Raw genomic sequence first — 27,549 nt, forward strand, 5'->3', positions numbered from 1 at the left:
AGATTAATTGGAGAGTTTTCCCACATTAACAAAATTAAGTTTTCCAATCCATGACCACACGTGTCTTTATAATCTGGTACTGTTTATATTAAATTTATTAGTATTTTATTCTTTTTTTTTCAATTGTTGTTCAAGTACGGTTGTCTCCATTTTCACCCTACCATGGCCCTGCACCCCACCCATCACCACCTCCCACCCTCAGACCTAACCCCTTTGGCTTTGTCCATGTGTCCTTTATACATGATCCTTGCTGGACCTTCCCCTACTTCCTCCATTGTCTCTCTCCCCACTACTCTCTGGTTACTGTCAGTTTGGTTTTTATTTCAATGATTTGGTTATATTTTGCTTGCTTGTTTGTTTTGTGGATTAGGTTCCACTTATAGGTGAAATCATATGGCATTTGTCTTTCAATGCCTGGCTTATTTTACTTAGCATAATGTACTCCAGTTCCATCCATGCTGTCGCAAAGGGTAAGAGCTCCTTCTTTCTTTCTGTTTGCATACCATTCGATTGTGTAAATGCATCATAGTTTTTTGATCCACTCATTTACTGATGGGCACTTAGGTTGCTTCCAGAACTTAGCTATTGTAAATTGTGCTGCTATGAACATTGGGGTGCATAGGTTCTTTTGAATTGGTGTTTCAGGATTCTTAGGGTATAATCCCAGTAGTGGCATTGCTGTGTCAAAAGGAATTTTCATTTTTACTTTTCTGAGGAAATTCCATACTTTTTTCCACAGTGGCTACACCAGCCTGCATTCCCACTAACAGTGTACTAGGTTTCCCTTTTCTCCACAGCCTTGCCACCGCTTGTTGTTTGTTGATTTGTTAATGATGACCATTCTGACTGGTGTAAAGTCGTATCTTATTGTGGTTTTAATTTGCATTTCTGATGGCTAGTGATGCTGAGCATCCTTTCATATGTCTCTGAGACCTCTGAATGTCCTCCTTGGAGAAGTATCTGTTCAAGCCCTTTGCCCATTTTTTAATTGGGTTGCTTGTCTTCTTAGAGTGGAGACATGTGAGTTTTTTTGTATATTTTGGACATTTTTGTCTGAGGGATCATTGGCAAATATGTTTTCCCATACGGTTTGTTCTATTTTCATTTTAATGCTGTTTTCTTTAGCCATGTAGAAGCTTTTTAATTTGATGAGGTTCCATTTGTTTATTCTTTTCTTTATGTCCCTCTCTCTAGGGGACATATTGGTGAAAATATTCTGCATGGAATATCTGAGATTTTCCTGCCTATGTTCTCCTCTAGGACTTTTATGGTGTCATAACTTATATTTAAGCCTTTTATCCACCTTGAGTTTTTTCGTGTATGAGGTAAGATGGTGATCGAGTTTCATTTCTTTGCATGTAGCTGTCCAGTTCTCCCAACACCATTTGTTGATGAGGCTATTTTTACTAAATTCTATGCTTCTGCCCTCTTTGTCGAATATTAAGTGGCCACAGAGACTTGGGTTTTTTTTCTGGGCTCTCTATTCAATTTCATTGTTCTACAAGCCTATTCTTATGCCAGTACCATAATCTTTTGATTACAGTGGCCTTGTAGTATAGTTTTATATCAGTTATAGTGATCCCACCTACTTTGTTCTTCTCTCTCAAAATTAGTGTGGCTATTTGGGGTTGTTCATGGTTCCATATACATTTTTGAAGTGTTTGCTCTGTATCTGCAAAATATGTCATTAGTATTTTAACAAGGATTGTGCTGAATCTATAAATTGCTTTGGGTAATATGGACATTTTGATGAAGTTAATTCCTCCAACCCATCAACACAGTATATTTCTCCATTTATTTGTGTCTTCCTTAATTTCTTTCTTTAGTGTTGTGCTTTACCCAGGTTTATTCCTGGGTACTTTATTTTTCTTGTTGCTATAGCAAATGGGATTTTTTTTTTCTGATTTCTGTTTCAGATATTTCATTGTTGGTGTATAAAAATACCTTTGATTTCTGAATATTAACTTTGAATCCTGCTGTTTTGCCAAATTTACTTATTAGGTGGAGTAGTTTTTTGTTGGAATTTGTAGGGTTTTCTATGTACACTATCATATTGTCTGCAAACAGTGACAGTTTTACTTCCTTCTTTCCAATTTGGATTCCTTTTATTTCTTTTTCTTGTCAGATTGCTGTGGCTAGGACTTCCAACACTGTTTAATGGAAGTGGTGACAGTGCACATCCTTGTCCTTTTCCTGATCTTAGTGGGAAAGCTTTTAGTTTTTGCCCATTCAGTATGATATTGCCTGTAGGTCTCTTGTATATGTCCTTTATTATGTTCAGGTATGTTCTCTCTACTTCCACTTTGTTGAGTGTTTTTATCATAAACAGATGTTGTACATTTTCAAATGCATTATTTGTATCTATTGATATGATCATGTAATTTTTGTCTTTCCTTTTGTTTATGTGATATATTACATTTATTGATTTGCAAATATCGTACCATCCTTGTACCCTTAGAATGAATCCCACTTGGTCATGGTGTATGATCTTTTTAATGTATTGCTGGATATGATTTGCTAATATTTTGTTGAGGATTTCAGCGTCTGTGTTCATCACCACTCTTGGACTATACTTGTCTTTCTTTGTTGTATCTTTATCTGGTTTTGGGATTAGGATGATGCTGGCTTTATAAAAAGAGTTTGAGAGTCTTTGCACTTCTTGAAGTTTTTGAAATAGTCTGAGAAGGATAGGGGTTAGCTCTTCCTTAAATGTTTTGTAAAATTCTCCTATGAAACCATCAAGTCCAGGGCTTTTGTGTGCTGGGAATTTTTTGATTACTGCTTCAATTTCACTAGCTGTTATCACTCTGTTCAGACTTTGTGCCTCTTCTTCATTCAGTCTTGGGAGACTATATTTTTCTAGAAATTTATCCATTTCACTCTGATTTTCAAATTATTGGGCTTATTGTTGTTCATAATACTTTCTTACAATCCTTTGTATTTCTGTGGTATCAGTTGTAATCTTTCGTCTTTCATTTCTGATTTTGTTTATGTGGGTCCTCTCTCCCTCTTTTTTTTTTTTGATGAGTCTGCTTAAAGGCTTGTGAATTTTGTTTATCTTTTCAAAGAACTAGCTCCTGGATTTGTTGATACTTAGAATTGTTCATTTATTCTCTATGTTGTTTAATTCTACTGTGATCTTTGTTATTTCCTTCCTTCTACTTGCTCTGGGCTTTGTTTGTTGTTCCTCCAGTTCTTGAAGATGTAGGGTTAGGTTGTTTATTTGAAATGTTTTTATCTTTTTTTGGTAGACCTGTATTGCTATTAGCTGCCCTCTCAGGACAGCCTTTGCTGTGTCCCATAGGTTTTGGATTGTTGTGTGTTCATTTTCATTTGTTTCCAGAAACTTTTTGATTTCTTCCATGGTCATTCTTGACCCATTCATTTTTAATAGCATTCTGTTCAATCTCCATGAGTTTGAGTGTTTTTGTGTTTTTTCCTTGAGGTTGATAAAGTTTCTAGTTTCTAGTTTCAGTCCTTTGTGGTGAGAGAAAATGCTTGATATAATTTCAGTTTTCTTGAATTTGTTGAGATTTGTTTTGTGCTGTTATGTGGTCTATCTTTGACAATGTTCATGTGCATTTGGGAAGAATGTTTATTTTACTTCTTTGGGATGAAAGGTTCTACATTTATCATTTAAGTCCATGTGGTCTAGTTTCTAGTTTCATGCCTTTGTGGGCTGAGAAAGTGCTTGATATGATTTCAGTTTTCTTGAATTTGTTGAGGCTTGTTTTGTGTCCTGTAGTGTGATCTATCTTTGAAAATGTTCCATGTGCATTTGAAAGAATGTGTATTTTGCTTCTTTGGGTAGAAAGGTTTGATATATGTCTGTTAAGTCCATTTGATCTAATGCATCATCCAGTGCCACAATATCCTTGTTGATAATTTGTCTGGAAGATCTATCCATGGTTTACAGTGAGGTGTTAAAATCCCCTAGGATAAGTGTGTTGCTGTCTGTATCTTTCTTGAAGTCCTCCAAGGTTTTCCTTATATATTTGGGTATTCCTATATTAGATGTGTATATGTTTATGTTTATGTCTTCTTGATGCATTCTTCCCTTGAGTATTATCAAGTGTCCTTTTGGGTCTCTTTTTATGGCTTTTGTTTTGAAGTCTATTTTGTCTGATATGAGTATTGCTACTCTGGCTTTTGTATGTTTACTTATAATATTTTTTTCCAACTCTGCACTTGCAGTCTGCGTGGGTATTTTGTTCTGAGGTGAGTCTCTTGTAGGTAGCAGGTGTGCAGGTCACATTTTCTTATCCATTCAGCTACCCTATGTCTTTTGACTGGATTACTTAATCCATTTACATAAGGTTATTATTGGTAGGTACTTACTCATTTTTACCCTTTTGTACCTGTGTTCCTCTGCCTCTCACTCTTTTTCTTTGTCTTCTTATAGTACTCCCTTTAGCATATCTGGTAGTGCTAGTTTGGTGGAGGTGTATTCTTTCAGCCTTCTTTTGTCTGGGAAACTCATTATTTTGCCCTCCATTTGAATTCAGAGCCTTGATGGGTTGCAGGCATTTGCTTTTCATTATTGGTATATTTCTTGCTATTTTCTCCTGGCTTACAGTGTTTCTGTTGCAAAATCAGCTGCTAGCCTTACTGGAGCCCCTTTGTATGTTACTTCTTGTTTCTCCCTTGCTGCTTTTAAGATTCTCTCTTTTTCTTTAAAACTTGATATTTTAATTGTGATGTGTCTTGCAGTAGGTCTCTTTGGGTTCATCTTGATTGGGACCCTCTGCGCTTCCTGAACTTGCATGGGTTTTCCTCTCTCCGAGTTCAGAAAGTTTTCTGTCAGTGTTTTTTCAAACAGGGTTTCTATCCCTTGCTTCTTTTCTTCCCCTTCTGGTAATCCTATGATTCAAATGTTGTTGCATTTCATGTTTTCTTGCAGTTCCCTTAATTCGTCTTCTTATTTTTTGAGTCTTTTTTTCATGCAGCTGCTCTGCCTGGGTATTTCCACTTTGTCTTCCAGCTCACTAATTCAGTCCTGTGCTTAATCCAGCCTATGTGTAATTCCTTCTAGTGTGCTTTTTATTTCAGAAATTGTATTCTTCATTTCTTTCTGGTTCTTGTTTATAGTTTCTATTCCCTTTTTCATACTGTTGTAGTTCTCACTCAGTTCTTTTTAATGTTCTGTGAGTTCCTTGAGCATCCTTATAACCATCCTTTTGAATTCTCTATCTGATAGTTTGATTGCCTCCATTTCATTTACCTCTTTTAGTGGGGAGTTTTCCATTCTTTGATTGAAGGTTCTTTCTTTGTCTCCCCATTTTAGGTGACTCTTTTTGTTTGTTTCTGAAATTCCCAATAATCCGCTTTGCTCTCTGTCTTCATAGGGTTAAATTCTGTGGTAGGAGTTCTGTGGGACTCAGTGGTGCTGCCTCTTTGAGCTCCTTGTCTGTATGTTCTGAGGTTGCCCTTTTTTCTGTTTGAGTGGGCGTCTTTTTATTGTATTTGGGTTTTACCCATCGGCGACTCTTTTGTTGGTCAGTTCTCTCCTCCAGTGGGTTTGCTGGTATTGACAACTCCCACCTTAACTTGTATGTGGTCTGGGGCAAGGTGAAGATGGAGTGGATTATGACAGCAGTAGAATATCCTATGGGATTTAAAGTACCAACATGTAGAGAACAGATAGGAAGTGCTTTGGAGAAGACAGCAATAACTGATATTTCATCCAACTAGCCACTTTTTTAAAGGTGAAAAAGAGCTAAGTCTTTTGGTAAAGGGGGAAAAGAATGTGAGCTGACTCTGGAAAGCAGAGTGCTTATGCTTGGTTAGATGGTGAGATGTATTAAGAGTAAGGAATAGAAACTTGGCTTAGTGTACAAGGAATGAAGTTAACCACAATAGTAATAAAGCTCAAGAAGATAGTAAAATGGATCAGGACCAGGGAAGGGTGCTGTGTTGTAATGGGAACAACAATAATGTGAAAAGATATATGTGATCTGAATAAAAACAATAAAAAGTAAAAGACCAAGAGTAGGTTGTTATAAGAGTACAAGTGAAGGAAGAGAAATTAAAATGCAATATAAAAGGTAGGACAAAGAAAACCAGTCAACCAATAAAACCAAACAAACAAAACAAAAGAAAGCTACACAGAATGGAGGGAAATAACAAAATAAAGTAATGAAAAAATAATAACAAAAAAGTAAAAATAAAAACATAAAATAAAATGCAAGTTCTTTAGGATAATGAAGTGAATTTTTTCAGTTGTTGGTGTTAGCCTTCTGATCTCTCTCTGGATCTGTCTTTGATCCTTTCACAGCTGGAGGTCTCATTGACTTACACTTGAAAAATAAAAAAGAAAAAGGAAAAACAGCCTCCTGCTGACTTTAAACCCACCAATTGGGTTCTACTTGTCTTCCTGGATGCTGCAGTCAGAGGGGTCTGGGCTCCATTTTTTTCCCTTTCCTGTAGCTCTGCACTGGGGGCTTGGTCTGTGTTCCAATATTCACAGGTGTCCATCCTCCAGCCCAAACCCCCAGAGTGCTACACAGCCCCCACTGTCCATATGCACCAGGCCAGCACCTTTAATCCACCTCCTTGTGCCACATTTTGATTAGTCCCTGAGGTGCACTGAGTGGGAGCAACTCTCACCCCTCCTCTCTTTTGCTAGTCTGGGTGTTGTGCACATGCAAAGTCCCTTCAGGGCAGTTTTGTCCCCTATTAAATTAAATCTCTCTGGGGATTGCTACCCCTCTGAGCCCCTGCTGGCCCACTTTGATCAGTCCATGAGGTGCTTTGATTTGGAATAAATTGCACCCCTCCTTCTCCCTTTTCACTGGCCTAGCTGAGGAGTTTGACAGTTCCTTAAACAAGGGTCGAGAGCCTTTTTTTTTTTTTTTTTAGCAAATTCCCTTTGTTTGCACCAGCCATCCTTTGCAAGCACCTGGCTTTTCACAGAGCTCAGCTCTGACCAGTCCTGAGACTATCTGGGTCAGGGTCTATCATGGCCCAACGCTTCTCCCATCTCTAGGCCTCACCTGGCTCCCCAGTTTCTCTGGTACTGTCCCAGCTGGCAACCACAATCCCAGCTGAGAAACACTGCCTCTGTGTGTCTCCCACTGTGTCTTTATCCCCCCATTGACTTCAAGCATAAAGATCCCTCCTGGTGCCAGACTGACTTCCCTGCTCTCAGAGGGGAGGGAGCTGTGATGTACAATTGCTGATCCCGCTCTCCTCTAAAGTTCCTGCTGCAGCCACCTTCCCTGGCACCAGCCATGGTCCCAGTGCAGGTCCCAAGGACCTTACTGTTCTTGTGCAATCTCCTTACCATCTGTTTTTCAACATCCTCTGCAGTCTTTGGTTTCCAAACTTCACATAAGCTGGGATCCCTCTGGCTGTTCATCCTGTTCTTCAGAAGAACGTCTAGATGTCCCATTTGGGTGCATGAGCAAGTGGGTTCAGTTCCCACTTCCTTTTCTGCCATCTTCCAGTCTTTTATTCTTTTTGATGTGATTGTAAATAGAGTTGCTATTTTGATTTCATTTTCATCTTAATGTATATCTTTGGACATAACTTCTTTTTCCTCCCAAGTATGAGGATATCTGCAAAAATTCCCAAATGTGGAGTCACTGGCTTAAAGGGTATTTTTTTAAATATATTTTATTGATCATGCTATTACAGTTGTCCCATTTTCCCCCTTCACTCCCCTCTACCCTGCACATCCCCTCCCACCCACATTTCCCCCCTTTAGTTCATGTCCATGGGTCATACATAAAAGTTCTTTGGCTTCACATTTCCTATACTATTCTTACCCTCCCCCTGTCTATTTTCTACCTACCATCTATGCTACTTATTCTATGTACCTTTTCTCCCTCTTTCCCTCTCCCATTCCCCTGTTGATAACCTTCCATGTGATCTCCACTTCTGTGGTTCTGTTCCTGTTCTAGTTGTTTGCTTACTTTGCTTTTGTTTTTGTTTTAGGTGTGGTTGTTAATAATTGTGAGTTTGCTGTCATTTTACTGTTCATATTTTTAATTTTCTTTTTCTTAGATAAATCCTTTAACATTTCATATAATAAGGGCTTGGTGATGATGAACTCCTTTAACTTGACCTTATCTGAAAAGCATTTTATCTGCCCTTTCATTCTAAATGCAGCTTTGGTGGATAGAGCAATCTTGGATGTAGGTGCTTGCCTTTCATGACTTGGAATACTTCTCTCCAGCCCCTTCTTGCCTATAAGGTCTCTTTTGAGAAATCGGCTGACAGTCTGATGGGAACTCCTTTGTAGGTTACTGCCTCCTTTTCTTTTGCTGCTCCTAAGATTCTCTCCTAATTTTTGGTTTTAGGTAATGTAATTATGATGTGCCTTGGTGTGTTCCTCCTTGGGTCCAACTTGTTTGGGACTGTCTGAGCTTCCTGGACTTCCTGGAAATCTATTTCCTTTGCCAGATTGGGGAAGTTCTCCTTCATTATGTTTTAAATTTCTTGCTCTTCCTCTTCTCCTTGGGGTACCCCTACAATTCAAGTGTTGGAATGTTTAAAGATGTCCTGGAGGTTCCCAAGCCCCTCCTCATTTTTCTGAATTCTTATTTCTTCATTCTTTTCTGGTTGGATGTATTTTTCCTCCTTCTGGTCCACATCGTTTATTTGAGTCCCAGTTTCCTTCCCATCACTATTGGTTTCCTGTACATTTTCCTTTATTTCACTTAGCGTAGCCTTCATTTTTCATCTAATTTGCAACCAAATTCAACCAATTCTGTGAGCATCCTGATTACCAGTGTTTCGAACTGTGTATCTGATAGGTTGGCTGTCTCTTAGTTGTATTTTTTCTGGAGCTCTCTTAGTTGTATTTTTTCTGGAGCTTTGATATGTTTTTTTCAGTTTGGACCATTTTTTTTGTGTTGATGCACCTGTTATGTAGTGAGGAGTGGAGCCTTAGGTATTCACCCAGGAGGGGTAACCCACATTGCTGAGTTGTGATGCTGTATGGGAAGAAAGGGTTCAAGAGGGAACAATGGCACTTGCTCCATTCTCTTCTGGCTTTCAGTAACTTTCCCTGCGTCCCACAAGCAAATTGGGCCCTTCTGGCAATGATTCCTGGTGGGTGGGTGTGTGTACATTCTAGGACCCTGTGGGTCTCTCCAAAGAACTCTACTGTGAGGCTTGGAGTTTCTCCTGTGGCTGCCTCAACCCCCACAAATGTTTCAATCAGTGGTTTGAGTCTTTATTTCCCTGCGCTGGAGCTATGGGTTGCGTGATCTGTCTCAATCTCCAATTGTTCCTCCCAGTTTATCTGCGTGAGAATGTGGGACCACCTGCTCCACTAGCAGCTGCTGTAGCCTTGCCAGCCAGCCACTGCCTTGCCTGCCCTGTCCTCTAGCCACTGCCTTGCCAGTAGTCCTCTCTGTGCGCTGGTCTCCGCCCCTCTTACTGGTCTGGGTGAATGTGTCTTCTTTAACTCCTTGGGTGTTGGACTTCCATACAATTCAATTTTCTGTCAGTTCTGGTTGTTTCTTGTTTTTAAATTGTTATTATCCTTCATTTGGTTGTGCATGGAGGCACAGTATGTCTACCTATGCATCCATCTTGGCCTGAAGCTTAAAGGGTATTTATAGTTAACATTTTGATAAATGTTGCCAAATTGGCCTCCAAAGAAGTTTTCCCAGTTCAGATCAGCAGACTGTAACAATGAGTTTAATAAGTGTTTCTTGTATCATGTATTACTAAGTTTTGAACCTCAGTAATTTGGTAAGAGAAGAAGTGTATTTTCTTTTGTTTAAATATGTGATATTCAGCTCTAGGTATGTTTGTATGTACTTTCCTTGTATGGAGTACCTTCTAAAGCTCTTTGCCTAGTTTTTTTCTGTTTGCAAGTAACTTCTTAATACTCATGTCCATAGACTTGGATTTTCTTTTCTTAGATGTAAACTAACTACCAGATGTCATTATTTGAAATCATTGGAAATAACTTGTTAAAACAAGTGGCAGAGAGATGTATTTGTATCATATGCCTGCATAAGACTCTATTCATCTGTTCTGCAGCTGTGATGGTATTGGAGCCTGGCATCAGTATTACAGGCAGTCAAATAAGCATATGCAGAATCCTTTTGGTGCCAGAACTTCATCCTAGTGGGGATCGAGAGAGTTTTGTCTTTTTGGTGCCACAGTGTACTGTGGAAGCCTGTCACCCTGGTGCAGGGATGGGGTCATTTGGCTCGTTTTTAAAGAGGCACTGGTTTTAAAATGTCAACAGAGTTTTTGATACTCTTGCTTATTCATTTTGAAGGCTGATTCTGCTGGTTGAGAAATAGATTGGATGGTTAAAGCTGAAGAAAAAGCAAGAGCAAAGGCCAGAAGATGAAAGTGCTTGGCAAGCCTCAGGGATGCTGAGTGGTGATACACACAAATTACCCCCTACCCAGGACCTGGGGGAAGGAGGTCTGTTAAGAGTCCATGTTGCCCTATAGCTCAAATGCCTTGCCAATGGACCTTAATTTTTGCATTTTTGACTCTGGAGGACATTAATGTTTTTGAGGGATGGAATTTTATTGTGGATAATAGTAACATGATAGTGATGAGGAAATAGCTAAGGTATGTGCTATTTAAATATTGACATAGATCCATAGCTTCCATCTGAGGGTCTATTATTATGTGGTTTTTACAGAATTGAAACTGGATTTTCTCAATAATATACCTAGCATGTTAAACAGTGATGTTTACAGAAAGTTCTTTTGCATGAAACTTCTCATCTAAATTTCTCTATGGTGTAAAAAGATATGAGGCTTTTTCCCCTTTTTGAATTGGCTCTTTGGGTTTTATTTAGACAAGTAGTCTCACTCTCACATGCCTCAGGTCCCTGAAGGCCCTGTGCTGAAAAGAGGCCATGGATAAACGAAGCCTCACTCTGCAGGTGAACTCAGCCAGGTAGGTGGGTGTACCTCAGTGTTGGTAGAGCTTCTGCTTTTTATCTGAATTCTTCTAGTTTTGAAATATTGGCCAAATTTTTAAAAAACACTGGGGAAGCCTAAGAAAAGACATTTGGTCTAGTATCACTAATCTACCTCTATTTTAGATGTTTATTCTAGACATTTTATATGAACAAAAATACTAGGTAATTAGGAATAAATTTCATTGATCTCAGTCCTCATCCTCGAGGAAAGAGACAGTCAAGACTCTCAGAATTGGACTTTGAGGGTGAGAAGTAGAAGCACTTTCCAAGATGCTGTAATGTAAGGATGCATGAAAAAGGGGTTATGGTTTATATGATGTGGGCTAGTGATGAGTGTGGATGGGGAGGCAGATGATGGCTAATTTTTTTTTCTGGGATATTTTAGAACTTCTAACTCTAAAAAATAAATTTGTATTGACAAAATTGGAAGACTTGTTATAAGAATTTTAGAGATTTAAAGAGCTCCAGAAAACTCAATCTTGATAGGAAAGGTGTTACTGCCTTTCTGAAAAACAATTTATATGCAGAAAAACCAGAGTGAGATTTGAAAATCTGTGAAAGAATATTTTGTATTCATGTTATGACTCAAATAAAAAGCCCAAATGCTATTTCAGTTTATTCAGAATTAGGAGCTTGAATACAATAAGATCTTGTGAGGTCTGTTTATTTCTATGGATATTAATGTTGAAATAAATTTATTTTTAGTCAAACAGCTCAAATTTAATCTTCAACAGATATATGTTGTGAATTATCAGAGGGTAATGTGAATTAAAGTAGCATATCAACTTTCTCACTTTTTGCTGTGAGGAAGGGGAGTCATGATCAGTATTGATCAGATCAAATCAGATACAGTGGGTGAAACAGTGCTGGGTCATAATCTGTTACAGTATAGACACTTGTTAGAAATTGTTATTATCAAATGTGTCTATTTTTACTTGTATCGCCTTTCACCTGTCTATTAGGAAATTGAGAAATATTTAAAAATAAATCAAAATAGAAGGTTTGCATGCAATTATCTTGCTTAATTCATTTTTCATAAAGCACCACATCAAATTCCCCATACAAATCAACAGTAATAAATAAAACTTCATCATAGAGCCTGTAGAAAATGACAAGACATTTTTTTCCTTATTACTTGGTAATGACAAACTCACCAGCCTACTCATGGAAATTTCCAGATTCATCATCCTAGTAGAATAGCTCTGAAGGCAGTGGCAACTATAAGTAAAGCTGCCATGTAGGTGGAGAAAGATTACTCTGGGTTGTGTGGATTTCATGCTTTGGCAGAAGGATACACAAAGAAACTACTTTGTCAATATGAAGCCAAAGGAAATAAAATGACCAGTGTGGAGCATAACCAGATTAGCAAATATATTTTCACCAATTGTTTTTTATACCTTCTCAAATTTTGTTTTTCAGTAACATATTTTCCTGTTTATAAAATCAAATTATACTTGTGGAATAGATTTTGAAAATAGTAAAAACAAACCAAACAAACAGCAAGTAATCATCCACAATCTCATCACCTAGAGATGACAACTATATGAGGTAATAGGGGACTCAGAAGTCACATACGTCCTGGATTTGAGTCAGGTCTTTACTACTTACTGTTATTTGTAAAAGTTATTGACTTTACCTTTCTGTGCTTCAGTTTCCTCATCTATAAAATGGGGGTGATGACAGAATATACCTTCTGGGGTTGTTGTGAGGTCCAGCATTGAAAGTCTAGTACACCTTGGCATGTGGTAAATGGTGAATTACTACTTTTAAACATATACTTTTGTTTACAGTTAAGAATATCTTGTGTATTTCTTTCTTCACTTATCAACATATTGTAACCGTGTGACATGGGGTTCAGCTGCTTGTCACTTTATTATATGACCCAAAGGTTTGTGTTGAAGGAAACAGGTTTTTATTAACAGGGTTCCAATTTTGGGAGGCTAAGAGCACTCCTGCTCTGAGCCCTTCTCTCCCACGAGACTCAGCAGTTTTCTTGCTCCCCAAGAGATTACAAGCCAAAACCAACCCCAGAAGTTCCCCATTTCCTTATCTGCCCTTGTGGAGCTTAAGCCAGTCATGCAAACAGATCTCCATCCTCTCTGGAATGTGCACTAGTGTGTTTCAGAGTCACCATCTTCTTGCAGCAGCTCTCTCTGGGTCTAGGGTGCACTATTCTTAGTCTCTATGTAGCCATCCAGGACCCATGTGCCATGCTGCACTGGATCATAGTGTCCCAGAGGCTGGAGCCCAGCAAGGCACGCCTCCCAGTGTGGGACCCTGCCTCCAAGAGTGGGCTTCCAACCTTATGGAGACTAATCCCCTGGTGGGCATGGCATCTGCCAGGTCTCACAAGTTTTCCGATCTGTGCAGGAAGCAAGGGCCAAGACCCAGAGTGTCCAAGCACGCCTGTGACCAAAAATTCCAAGCCAAAGTGCCACAAACCAAGAGCCAACAGCCTGCACCAAGAGCCAAAACAAGATAGCCAATGGCCAAGAGCCAAGAGCAAGCCCAGAGAGTGAGCTTCTCCCCATCTCCTCTTTGAAAAGTCCTCTCTCCTGGAATCCCCTGGACTCCCCAGGGAGAGTGCCCACCTTTCCGGCCAATGAGGGCCAATGTTGGCCATATTTGCCTTTGCTCCTCCTCCTACAAAGCTGCTAGCTAGGACTCTTCTCTGACAGCCCCTCCCTGTTGGGAAGGTGTGAGCTGCCAGGTTGTCAGAGTTAGTAGGCTAATTCCTTTACAGCTGATGGCTGCCTTTGTTATGCAATGTACCTTAAGCGCTGTGCCTTCTGCTTCTCTGCCTTGGAGAAGCCATGGGGTTTTTAATCTGCAGCCTCTGCAGCTCTCCCCACCCCTCCCTTTCCTGGCAAGAAGGGGAGCAGTCTCATACCAGATTTGGGGTTCCCCTGCCTGAGTTGGGGTTCCTTGCTTTCCAGGGATCTTTGCTTTGATGTACCCCGTTACAATATCATAAGCATCTTCTTGTGCAGTTTCCTGTTGATGAACAGCCTTATTCTAAACCAATGACTAGTTTCTAATAGTTTTCTTAGAGTAAATTTTTAGATATCCTGGATCGACAGTGGTGGCCCACTTGGCTTGCAAGAAGACTTAAGCAAGAGATATCACATGCCTTTGATGTGATTATGAATGCATTAGGAGCTCAGGGAGTGGACAAGGGAGGCATATAAGGCAATTGGATATAGCCCACATTAGAATCTTCGTTCTGCAACCCTGGCAATTTGTTTAACTTTCTGGGTCCTTCTTGTACAATGGATAAAAATAATGCCTACTTCATGGAGTGGGGAATATTAGGTGGATATCTAATCCTGACACATGGTAACCACTTAATGAGTGCTGGCTCTTTATTGATCGTTATTGTGCTCAACATTTAAAGTTTGCTTTTATAATCAAATATGAGAGAATGGCAGTGGTTTTCACAAGTAATGTGAGAGTGTAAGCTGTAAAATATAAGACAGGGCAATGCAAATATTTTTTTGTTCAAAATGGTTTGATTCCCCCTACCCCACTTTAAATATAACAGAAATAATTTATCTAAGTTTATCATCCAGAAGGCAACATGGAAAAAGACATTTGACTTAATAAATCTTATACATAAGTTTTTATGATATTCAGTGGTTTAATGGCAGTATGTCATTTTCATCCAACATATTTTTGTTAAAAGACAAATATGTTTTGTTACTTTTTTAAAATTAAATTTCAGTAAAACATCTGCAAATAATGCTAGCATTTATGCAGTGCTCAGTATGTGCTAAACAGTGTTGTAGGTATTTTATTTATATCAACTCATGAATTCCTCACAGTGTTCTGTGGGGAAGGTTCTGTTATTGTCTCCATTTATAGAAGCTGAAGCACAAAGAAGTTAAATAACTTGCTGAAGGTTATATGACTGGACAAAAAATTCTGTGCTATGTCACCTTGCTTCAAAGCCCAGGCTTTTAGACATTCCACTATCTCACTTAACATTCCAATAAAAAATATAATAATTGATTAAATACAATACCAGTATGTTTACAGGAATTTGTGTTAATTCAAGAATTTAAATAATATTAAAGAATAAGTTTTTTTAAATTCATCTCTTGTGAAAATGCACATATGTAAATTTCAATTCATTTTTTTTCTCTTTTAGTTTTTCAGTTATGGAACAAAAATATTATATCAAAACAGTAACACTTTCCAGTCTAAATTTTTTCCATCTGTTCAAAAAGCGATGCTACCACCTAACAGTTTTCAGGGGAAAGTGGCTTTCATTACTGGGGGAGGCACTGGCCTTGGAAGAGGAATGACCAGTCTCTTGTCCAGCCTTGGTGCCCACTGTGTGATAGCCAGCCGGTGAGTCCCTTGACAAGTTACCTGGAGAGAGCCTGTTAGAAGATGGTTCTGTGTCTCAAGATTGAAAACACATTGCCAAGTAGAGTTGTTTAACTTGCATCTTAATCTTCTATGAATGTCCTTAGGATTATTTAAGTAAATCTCCTTCGGAAAACCTGTTATAACTTGTGATAATAGAAATAATGATTGATTATGGGATGGTTAATGAGTACATTTCCTAAACACAGTAATAGAATTTTTTTTTCTGTACATGGAAACAAAATTAAAAAGTCCTACATTGAGGCTGTTTTGTTTTCAGTGGTAGTGATTATAACTATTTAGTTGATAGCTGTGTATAAGGACAATGGATATAATCCTTCCATTTTCTATAAGATGGATAGATATTTTGAAACATCTATGGTTGTGTAGGAAGGGTGAGACCATATGGAAGGAATTCTTACTGAGGCAAATCCTGGTCCCTATAACTGTAAGTCTAGAGCATCAGAGACTGGTTAAAAATCTACCCCTTCTATTTTGAGTAGTGTAAACATTTTAAGTCGGTAAGTAGTAATCTGATTGACAGTCACTATGTAGTTTACAAGGAGCCAAAGAAATGTTCTTTATTTCCTTTAGTGCAAATTGGCCAGAACATTTTTTTTGTTTTTATATTGTAATATTTTCAAATGTTAAAATATTTTTGTAACATTACATAATTTATACTCATGGTTTACTTTTTATGATTCTTTAAAGAATTTAAGGTTCTGAATCCATATGCACTGAGGTCTGTCCAGAAAAAGTCCAGCCATTGTTAATATAATGAGAATAGTTTGTGTGACATCCATGTAACCTGGCAGGCATGTAGAGTAGACTAGAGTGCCCATGTGTGAACAATGATGACTTCATTCTATTTGTCAGTGGGGGTGGTTGACGCCGTTGAAGTGAGTATGTGTACAGTATGGCCAGTGCATTCAAAATGACTGAGCAATTAGAACAATGAGTCTGCATCGAATTTTGCATTAAGCTTGAATGTTTTTCTGCAGAAACTATTCAGATAATTCAGAAACCTTTTGGGGACTATGGAATGAATGTAGTGCAAATAAAAGTGTGGCACAAATGCTTCAAAGATGGTTGAGAATCTGTTGAAAGTGATCCAGGTTCTGGAAGGACTGCAACAAGCAGAACACCTGAGAATACAGAATGTGTACAGGCTGCAACCAAAGATCAGCAACTGAAAGTGCAGGAACCAGAAGCTGATCTGGGGATTACAAAAACTACTGTGTCCAAGATTTTGATGCAGGACCTTTGGGTGAAATGTGTTATGTTAAAATTCCTTCAGCAGCTTTTGCTACCAGAGCAAAAGGTACTTGTGCTGCAGTTGCTAATGACTTGATTCAAGCTGCTACCAATGAACCAGATTTCCTCAAGAACGTCATAACTGGAGATGAATCATGGGTATATGGCTATGATCTGGAAACAAAAGCCCAGTTGTTCCAATGAAAGTTGCCTGGTTCTCTACACCTGAAGAAGGTGTGGCAAAGTTGCAGCAAGATTAAGACCATGTTAACTGGTTTTTGATTTGGAAGGTGTAGTCCATCACAAGTGTACCCCTCCAGGCCAAACAATTAATAAGGAGTACTACCTCTATGTTCTTCATCAGCTGAGAGATGCAATATGATGAAGACAGCCACAGCTATGGGCAACTGGTGATTGGCCGCTTCATCATGATGATGCACCTGCTCATACATCACATTGTGGGCAGAGTTTTTTTGCAAAACATCGCATCACCCAGGTGACTCAATCCCCCACCCCCACCCCAGATTTGGTGCCCTGTGACTTCTGGTTTTTCCCAAATCTAAAGTCACCTTTGAAAGGGAAGAGATTTCTAACTGTCAGTGAGATTCAGGGAAATATGATGGGACAGCTGATGGAAATTCCAAAAATCCAAAAAAGATTTTGCAGAGTATTTTGAACAGTAGAAGAGACACTGGGAGAACTCTGTGAGGGCTCAAGGTGTCTACTCTAAAGGCGACTGAGGTGACATTGTCCTATGTACAATGTTTCTTGTATCTTGTATCTTCTTCAATAAATGTCTCAATTTTTCATATTGCACTACTGGATACTTTCTGGACAGACCCCATAATGCATTTATATACATAAATTTGGTCTAATATCTATTACCATAGATTTTATGCACAGCATAGATTTTTATATAGTATAATATAAGCTTACATTATACCATGAATGTGTTTTCTTTCTAAGGCAGGCTTGGGGACAGATATAAATTATTGTAATTAAGGAAAAAGAATTGAATCTATGAGTAGATATAAAATAAATGATTTAAATGTAAATAATTCAATACATTAGTTTCATTAAAATTGTTTGAATCAAACTTTTTAAAAATACATTCATTCAAACTGATTTATTTGTAGCTTTTGTATTTTCTCAAAAATGCATTTCTTCCAGCTATAGATTCTTTTTATTTTTTTAATTTATGGAATTAAAAAGAGAAAATATATAACATCATCTCAGAACTCATGCAAAAATACCGTGTGCTTATTTATAGAAAGTTTGATGTTTTGAAAGCCACTGCAGAACAAATTTCTTCTCAAACTGGAAACAAGGTACATTAAAAACAGTTATTTAATTTAAATTTAGGAGTGATAACATAAGTAATCTACTCACGGTTTTGTTTTCAGAAGTCTGAAAAATGTAGGATTGCTTTGTCTTTGTTACTTTGCAGGTTCATGCGATTCAGTGTGATGTGCGGGATCCTGATATGGTACAAAACACGGTGTCAGAATTGATCAGACTGGCAGGCCACCCTGACGTGAGTCGTGGTGATGAGGCCCTGGTGCTAGTATTGCCAGTTGAGATCATTGTGATGCTGTGTGAAGCACCTATCTTATTCCATCAAGAAGCCAGCTCTGCTTAAAGCAGGGGCCAGATTAGAAGAGACAGCTGCTCCATGGCCCTTCAGGAATACTTAAAAAATGCATTTACGATCCTGCAGAAAATAACTGGATTTCACTTTATTTAATAAGATTGTGAACTAAGAACAATAGTTATCTAAAAGCCCAGTATCCTTAAGTTATCTAACTTAAAGGATTCATCCTCTTAGCCTTTCCTAATAACCTTGACCACCTCTGTAGGTGAGAATAACACAAACCAGGAACCTACAAGAAGGTCCAGGTTTCTCCTTTTAAGACCTGCCATATACATGGACATAGTGCTGTTGTTAGGTTCACATATTGGGAGGAAGCCATTTCCTCCAGTAATTTCAAAGAAAGCTCTTTTTTTGTTAAAGATATATCCAGACAGCAATAATATCAACTCTGCTGTAGAGCTAAGCAGGATCTTTACTGATAGTGAACAAACAGGTCATCAGCCAAGTTTCATTGGGTGACTAATGCCAAAATTAAAGTCATTTTAATTGAGCTTCCTTGAAATAATGTATAGGTACATGTTAGTTGTTTCATCTGTATTTATATTCTTAATAATAGACTCTACCTTGATTTTGACAAAGAATTAGGATTCTGAAATTTGGTAAAATGACAGGAGATATTCACAGGCTCAAATCTCATGGTGATTCATAGCAGACTGTAGGTTTTATTGTGTTAGTTGAGTTAATAAGTTTTAAAAATTGAAGCCCTTGAGGAATAATGTTCCTCTTCATCTAAGAGTTTTTCTAACTCGATATATTCTTCTATTAGATTGTGATAAACAACGCAGCAGGCAATTTCATTTCTCCCACCGAAAGACTGTCCCCTAATGCATGGAAGACCATTACTGACATAGTTCTGAATGGCACGGCCTTTGTGACCCTGGAAATTGGGAAGCAACTAATTAGAGCACAGAAGGGTAAGACTGTGTGTTTTTCCCTGTTCTCTGGACCCCATTGTGTGCAGGTTCTGTGTGCAGCCCTAGGGCCCTGACAGAAGTCAGTGGGGCAGCATCCACACTCCAACAATCATAGTCTCATAGAGAGGAAAGATCCTTCAGTCATTACCATGTGCTGTGATGAGCTGTGATCATGGTTTTTTAAGGGCTCAAGGAAGCCTGGGGCTAGCCAGCCTCCCTCTGGGCAGCATGGTTAGTTCTCAGAACAGCGTCAGAGTGTCAGGACAGACAGAAGGCACTAATCAGGCACCAGCTTTGTGTGGGTGCTAAGAACTCCTGCCCTTTTATCCAGGCTCTCACTGAAGTTCAAACCCAGACCACTTATTCCCGCCACACAAAGGGGATCTGACCTAGGCTGAGGTTTGAGTGGTTTTTTGTTTTTGATTTCGATTTTTCAGGAAGGGTGGGTGACAGAAGGGAGAGAGAAGCATGGGCTCACCCCTCTCTGTCCCTTCTGCCCTAGGACCTTGGTCTCTGTACCTCTTCTCCCTCCATCTGACTTTCTCCACATCTCACTCATCTCTCTCTCTGCCACCTCTTCTCTGGTTCTCAGTTTCTCTCTCCATCTCTGTGTCTCATCACTGTCTTTCTTGTCTCACTGTTTCTCTTATTCTTTCCTGGCCCATCCCTGTGACCCTGCTTTTTTTCTGACTCTCCCTTCTTCTCTCATTATTGTTTCATTTTAACACAGACTTGGATCTATTTTTATTCCTCACATTGGATTAAAATTCTATGTGTGTCATTAAAAATATATCCGCTAAGATTTTTCAAAGGATGGAAACCAGTTTTTACTTTTCCAAGATTCCTGTCGACTATCAGTGCTGTGACCTAACAGCATTTAAGGCTTGGTTCCACTGTCCCATGGAGTTCAATTCATGGTGTATGCTCCAGACTGGAGCAATAGCCCAGAAACTTGGTGTGGTGATGTCTGAAGTATGTCAGAAGCTGCAGGCTGTGGTGACCTGTGATCAGAAGCATGTGAGGTGGGGTCTGGCATCTAGGAAGGCAGGCAGGTGACATAGCAAGGAAGAGAAGCAGGTGAGATAGCAAGGTAAGAGCACCAGCATCTGAAGGACAGATGCATACTGGCTGGGGCAGGACTTGGTGATGATATGTACTTGAGCTGAGCCAGTGACAAAGGATTGAAGATCTGTGGCCTGAGCAGGAGCAGAGAAACCAGCATTAGGGATATCGTGAAATTATGTTTCTAAGGAGCACTGATGCAAAGTTAACAATACTCAACAAACAGAAATTTTGGAAACTTCTAAAGACATTAGCCACAAACGTTAACAAGTACATGCCTGATTCTTTTCGGGAAGGATATTGAAAATATCCTGCTGAGATCCATTCATTACTAGGATATCAAGATTACATGTAAATATTAATAAATAGTATGGAAAAGAATAGCTAATCTTATTAAAGAACTGATACAACTTGAAATAAGGAAAGACTAAAAGTTTAATTACAAAGGTCATGGACAGGATACATATTGAATTTTTCATTAATCCATAAATCACTAGAGACAAAAGGTATACCTTCCAAATAATCACTCCAATAAGTCTAGTACCCACCTGGCACCATACATAGTTATTTCAGTGTTATTGACTATATTCCCTATGCTGTACTTTACATCCCTGTGACTGTTTTGTGACTACAAATCTACACTTCTCAATCCCTTCACCTTTTTTACCAAGTCTCTCAAACCCCCCTCCCCTCTGGCAACCCTTAGTCTGTTCTCTATGAGTCTGTTTCAGTTTTGTTTGTTTGTTTTGTTGTTTAGATTCCATGTATATGTGAAATTATATGGTATTTGTCTTTTTCTGTTGGACTTGTTTTACTTAGTGTAAAATGCTCTAAGTCAGCAATTTTCAACCAATGTGCCACAGGAATTTTTTAAAACATGCAATACCTGACCTTTTCATCAAGGGCAATGACCTCTTTTCCTTTAGATTGTTAAATTTTAAAAATTGACAACAGCCAACACAATAATACCTGTCCAATAGAAATGAATCAAAGTTATACCAATTTTTATCAGATCAGCTAAAAATATATTTTTAGGTGTGCTGCAGAATTTAGTAATTAGTTTATATGTGCCATGAGATTAAAAGATTGAAAATCTCTGCTCTGTCTAGGTTGTTGTAAGATTTTATTCTTTTTTATTGCTGACTAATATTCCTGTGTGTGTGTGTGTGTGTGTGTGTGTGTGTATACACCACATTTTCTTTATCCAATTGTCTATTAACATAGGTTGCTTCCATATCTTGACTATTGTAAAATAATGCTGCAATGAACATAGGAGTGCATATGGGGTGCATGTATCTTTTCAAATTAATGTTTTTGTTTTTGTCAGATATACTCCCAAAGTGGAATTTCTGACTCATATGGTAATTCTATTTTTAATTTTTTGTGGAACCCCCATACTGTTTTCTATAGTGGCTGCACCAGTCTGCTTTCCCACCAATGGTGCACGAGGATTTCCTTCTTTCCATATACTTGTTGTTTGTTGTTTTATTGATGATAGCCATTCTGACAGGTGTGAGATGATATCTCATTGTGGTTTTAATTTTCACTTCTCAGATGATTAGTAATGTTGAGCATCTTTTCATGTGTCTATTGGCCATCTGTATGTCCTCTTTGGACAAATGTCTATACGGGTTTTCTGCCCATTTTTAAATTGGATTTTTTTGGGGGGTTGATATTAAGTTATGAGTTCTTTATATATTTTAAATATTAACTCCATTTTGGATATATCACTTGTGAATATGTTCTCCCATTCAGTATGTTGTTTTTGTTTTGTTGATGGTTTTCTTTGCTGTACAGAAGATTTTTAGTTTGATATAGTCCCATTTGTTTATTTTTGCTTTTGTTTCTCTTGCCCAAGGAGATATATCCAAAAAGATACTGCTAAGAGCTGTGGCGGGGCTCTGTTTACCTCAGATGAGAATAAGTCTACGAAGATGTGATCTTCTTGGGGAGGAAAGGTGGCCGATCTCTCAAAGGAGAAGGGCCAAGAGCCTTTTCCTCAATGGGCTTTTATTGGATTCAGTTTGCACAGGAATACAAGTTAAAGCTCATCAATCATTGTCAGACAGTAAGGATCAAACAATAGATAACATACAAAAAAACTATGAGGGCTTATTCTGAGTCAGGGTCTGTTAGCTAAAGGGCTATAAAACTTTGGGAAATAAACTCATTTCATGCTAGGACCTTTGTCAGAAAATTGAGGGCATTCTTAGCAAAGCAGGTTTCATAGGATTTTATGCATTCTTTCTTAGGCCTGATCACCCTGGAGGAACCCACCCTTTCCAGCACAGGGCTGCACCACCCTCTGTCATTGTTTCAGGCTTAAGTCAGGCAGGAGAAGTAAGGCAGCCAAGAGATTAGGAGACTTCTCACTGACAAAATGAGGACTCAGGCTATGTCAAAGCTGAGGGGTGGGGGTCTAATATCCCTTTTGCTATAGCCCCCCAAGTCCTTCCATGAGGGCCCCTTCATGACCATGCCTGTCTTAGGTCATCCCTTCCTTGAGGAATCTTACCCATCATTGGCTAACCAGTCATGCACTGGGGGCCAGGCAGGGTGAAGTAAAGAGGGCAGAGGCAATGCCTCTGCAAGGGAGGTAAGCTTTGTCTCCTTAGTGGCTCATGGTCCCAAGGTCTCTCACTGAGCCTTAGCTATGGGGGGTTACAGTTTCTGAAACCAGGCAGGGCAGTTCCCAACAAAGAGTGATGTCAGGTTTAGGTATAATGTTAATTCTATGTCCTTTTAAAATTCCAGGAGCAGCATTTCTTGCTATCACCACCATCTATGCTGGGACTGGGTCAGGCTTTGTGGTGCCCAGTGCTTCTGCCAAAGCTGGAGTGGAAGCCCTTAACAAGTGAGTACACATATGTTACTCCTGTAGTGAATGATAAATACTGCCCTTCTGTAGCATGTGGGACTAAATTCCTGCTGTGTTCTCCACCTGGAGAAAAGCAAAATAGAGATTAATTTGGATCTACCAGGAAACAGACATCCTATCATCTGCTGTCCACAGCAGCACTGTCTAATGAAATTTCTCAGTACTTCTGCATTACCCAAAAGCCATGTGTGAACTGTGGCTACTGTGACTAATAAACTGAATTTTATTTAACTTTCATTACCTTAAAATTAAAATTATAAAGCTTGTGTGTCTAGTGGCTACTGTATTAGCACAGGACTATAGCCTTCTTGCTCCCAATGCACCTTCCCTCGTACCCTCCCTGCCCCTGAAACACACCCTCACCCTTTTGTTGTGAGATTAACAGGGCTACACAGACAAGTGACCATGTGCCAGGTTCTGTGGTCATTTCTTAGCAGCACAAGTGCTTTCTGAGTCTTCACCACCAACCTTTTCCACTGTCTTTGTTGAGATACACGTTCTTGCTGGTGCTTATCTGGCTCACTATAACTCTGTAATATATTTCTCTGTGACCAAACTCCTCCCTTTTTCTGTTTTATTTACATTTTTCCACCAGAGTCATCTTCTAAAAATATGTGTCTGCTTATGTACTCCCTTGCTAAAACCTTACATCATTTTCCCATTAGTCTTTGGAATTAAAGCCAAAAATCAATATGGTATTCTCAACAGTCTTGTCCCTGGCCCTCTTTATTTGCTGATTTACTAGATAAGTGCTTACTGTGTGCCAGGCACTGTGCTGGGCTCTGAGGATATGATGGTGATGAGGGCAGAACCAGCTGCACCCTCATCTGAGCCTCTGTTCTCACATCACAGTCATCCTGGGCTCTCGTTTCCCTTCACCTGCTCCATACCTACTTAAACACACCACATAGTGTCACACTTCTATGCCTGGTTCTGCTCCTGTTGGAATTTGCTGTGATATTTTGCATTGTATCACTCCCTCTGGGATGTTTTCTCTCATTTCCCTGGAACAGAATTAATTGTTTTCTATTGTGTGTATCCTGAGAACCATTCCAAGCTAGTGGGAAGACTAACACTCTAAGAAATAAATGCCGTCCAGTGTTGTTGATTCTGATATGCAGGCCACAGACCAAACCAGTGGGGGCACAGAAAGGGGCATCAGGGACAACTTTGCATATATCATTAGAGTGCTGGCTTCCCACAGCCATATTTGGTCATTTACCTTGGCACACACCTTGTGGTGGGATCTGGAACACAGCTGGGCTCAGTGCCACCTTCACACACTTATCACATTGGGATCTGTAACACAGGTTCAGGGTCACCTTTGCACACTAATCACAGCAGGATCTGGAACACAGCCAGGCTCAGTGCCACCTTTGCATACTTATCATAGTGGGATCTGGAACACAGTCAGATTCTGTGTCACCTTGGTACTCTCATTGCAGCAGGGTCCAGAACACAGTGGGGCTCAGTGTCATTTTTTTCACTCATTGTGGTGAGATCCAGGACACAGCAGGACTCAGCGCCATCTGTTCACACTCATTACAGTGGAATTTAGAACATAGCCAGGCTCATTATCACCTTCACACATACAACATGGTGGGATCCAGAACAGAGCCAGGCTCAGGGTTACCAATGCACACCCACTGCAGCAAGATCCAGAACATAGAAGGGCTCAGTGCTTACTTTTGCAACTCATTATTGTGGGATCTGGAACACAGCTGGGCTCAGTGCTTTGTAGAGCTGCATGATTTCTCTTTTTTCCTATAGTCTCAATGTACTTTTTAACATTTAAATGTCATACACATTTGTTTCAGATAAAGAGAAGATTAATTTAGTCAGAAATTGAATCTTTGTCTGAATAGAGATAATTACCTTTTTTAAAGTCAGATGGTATTGGAAATAAAGGATTAGAACTTAACTACCTCAGCACTGTACAATATCACACTTGTTTTGTTTGGATCTTTCAATCTTGTTTGAGGTTTCAATTGTGTCCTTTCAGGACCTTGATTCTGGGCAGCTTTTTTTGTATCACTGCATAGTGATCTTCCATAATGGGTGCTCAGCAAATGTGTGCCTCTCTCTGCAGCAAAGTCCCTAGCAGCCCTCTTCTCCTACTTGTGCTACACAGTCATCCTGGATAGGCCTGGCAGGCCCCCAATCTTGCATGCTGTCTGTCCTTTGTCCTTTACTCCTACTGGCCCAATGCCTGGCTATCCTCTTCTCCAACCTACCTTCTGTTATCTCCCATCCTGTCCTCCCTGGCCTCATGCAAATTTCTTATCCTCTCAAGTGTCTGCTCAAGTGTCACTTCCTCAGGGAAGCCCTCTGGTCACTCCGGTAGACTTAGGCACTTCTTCCTTTAAGCAGCCATGACACACATTACTTACTTCTCAGGATAGAAACTGGTTCATCATACAGTCAAGAAAGAGGGACTGCACTCCTGACAGGACATCTATGGGTTGAACAAAAGTAATAGTGACATATGTTGAACATGTTATGCTTATTGGCATCCTAACATGCAGAGTGAACAGACTTGGTGGGTTCCATCATGTCACAACAATTCCTCAGATGCAGCTCATTGTCAAGAGCCAGCATTGGGTGGACTTACCTGGGTACTTATGACCAGAAAGGATACCTCTCCTCTAAACAGTCTCCTTACTGCATAGCTTAGCATTTCACAAGATGCTACAGACTTTGCTCAGCTCAGGAATTCTGCTGAGAGTGAAGGTACTACATCCCCAGCAGTTTGGAGTAGGTATGGGGGGCTCACCCAGGGAAGGCACGGTCATGAAATCTGTGAGAGCACCACACAAAAAATCAACTTTTATGTATGATTTGCCTGAAAGACATGCAGTTCACCCATTGCTCTAAGTGCTTCTGAGGATTAAGTCAGACAAGACTGTTTGGCACATGTACCCCCTCCTTCTAGAACTGGCCGTTGAAGGGCTGCTGTTAGGATATATGAATGAGTATGTTACAGTTTCATAAAACATATCCCCTTATATCTATTGCAAGGGGACGTTATCTTAAAGACAGTATTTTATTACACAATTTTCCTTTTACATGGAAAATTTCTTGAAAGAAATGCCTTTTTAAGAAATAATTTATCAGAAACAGCGTGCTTTCCCTGAGAAATTGGCTTGTTTTCTTTTTCTTATGGGCACTGTTCATCATGTAACTGACTGGACTCACCTTTCTTTGTAGCATCATGGAAAGAGCAACACAAATTTGTAACCTTCCTGTTGTTGATTATGTGGACTCTCACAATATGTTTAGGCACTAGCTCTATCCCTTGCTCCTTTATATTTCCTTATTGTTGGTCCTTTTTCTTTCTTACTTTCAAATGACCTTATCTCCCTTATTTGCATTACACACACACACACACACACACACACACACACACACACACATTCTTGTAAGTTACCTTAAGCCAGTTTTTGAAACTAGATTAAGTGTAAACACATGAATATAGTCCTAAAATAAGTTAAATAATAAAGACCTTTCTGTCCAGTAGGCTTTTCACACAGGTTGTTTTCAGGTTCCATGTTTGTTATGGGTGTTATGTTTGTTTCAGGGCACTTAGCAAGATTTGATTAGATTCCTGTTTCCTTTTGAGTGCAGTCCAATAATGGCATTAAAACCTAGTTAATCATGTACTTGGTCAATATTTTACATCTTTGTAGCCCATCCTTTACTTAACTGAAGTACTTGTGAAATTGGAAATATAATCCAATGTACTGTCATGATTACACTGAACCTAAAAATACAGGACTGACTTCAGAACATGAGGGGCCATGCTTCTCTCATGGTTTTATGCCCAATGTTGATACCTGTTCAAGAGATGAGTGTTGATACTGTACTTGGTTCTAAAATCTGAATAGCAGAGTTATTATGGACATAACAATGTAAGTGACAGTGCAATAGTGACCAAGGGCATGACTCTGGAGCAAGGCCACTGAGATGACTCACTAGTCATAGTGATTTATGATTGAACCTTTGTGCCTTAGCTTTCTTGTCTGTAACATGGAGATGATAATAATAGTATTTGTCAGCTGGGGTAATAGTCTCTGGCGTGGTTACTATTATTTTTAACATATAGTCTAAATTTTGTGTGGTTTAATGTTTAGGTCTTTGGCTGCTGAATGGGGTAAATATGGAATGCGATTCAATGTGATTCAACCAGGGCCCATAAAAACCAAAGTAAGTCATATTTTTGCTTGTTATCACCATTTGAGTGGTTAAGGAATGAAATGTGAGTGGATATATTCAGACTGTGAGTGAAGGACTTTCAGGAAGCCTGAGTTTGGAGTGTTGGTGGTAAGAAGGGTTTTACATCATCCAGTCTAAGAAATAGGAGGGGCAGGGGTTCAGCATTGTGACTCTCCATCCCGTTACTGTCAGTGTCTTCATCTGCTGGGATCTTTTATGCCATTATTTGGCATTTTCTCTGATTTTCTTCAGTGATCTGTTTTTGTCTTATAGTTCTTAATTTTTACTATGTTTTAAAGATTCTGAC

General features: G+C 39.2%; 1 protein-coding gene across 3 annotated transcripts in view; it reads left to right on the plus strand.

Moving 5' to 3' along the window:
- Positions 1–27,549, plus strand: part of DECR1 (2,4-dienoyl-CoA reductase 1) — a 32,698-nt gene that overhangs the window by 2,562 nt on the left and 2,587 nt on the right. Inside the window, exons 1-8 of one of the 3 annotated variants that reach the window (XM_045842179.1) lie at positions 10,862–10,878; positions 12,323–12,451; positions 15,051–15,253; positions 17,796–17,853; positions 17,973–18,059; positions 18,943–19,090; positions 22,907–23,006; positions 27,161–27,233. In XM_045842179.1, the coding sequence (XP_045698135.1) occupies positions 15,132–15,253; positions 17,796–17,853; positions 17,973–18,059; positions 18,943–19,090; positions 22,907–23,006; positions 27,161–27,233 (588 nt within the window). In that variant the 5' untranslated portion in view covers positions 10,862–10,878; positions 12,323–12,451; positions 15,051–15,131. Of the gene's footprint in view, positions 1–10,861; positions 10,879–12,322; positions 12,452–15,050; positions 15,254–17,795; positions 17,854–17,972; positions 18,060–18,942; positions 19,091–22,906; positions 23,007–27,160; positions 27,234–27,549 lie in introns of those variants that run through there. The other 2 variants (XM_045842178.1, XM_045842177.1) reach the window with 2 other exon arrangements.

Source organism: Phyllostomus hastatus, unplaced genomic scaffold, assembly GCF_019186645.2.
Source record: "Phyllostomus hastatus isolate PE091 unplaced genomic scaffold, TTU_PhHast_1.1 phas_contig_38, whole genome shotgun sequence".
Lineage (NCBI taxonomy): Eukaryota > Metazoa > Chordata > Mammalia > Chiroptera > Phyllostomidae > Phyllostomus > Phyllostomus hastatus.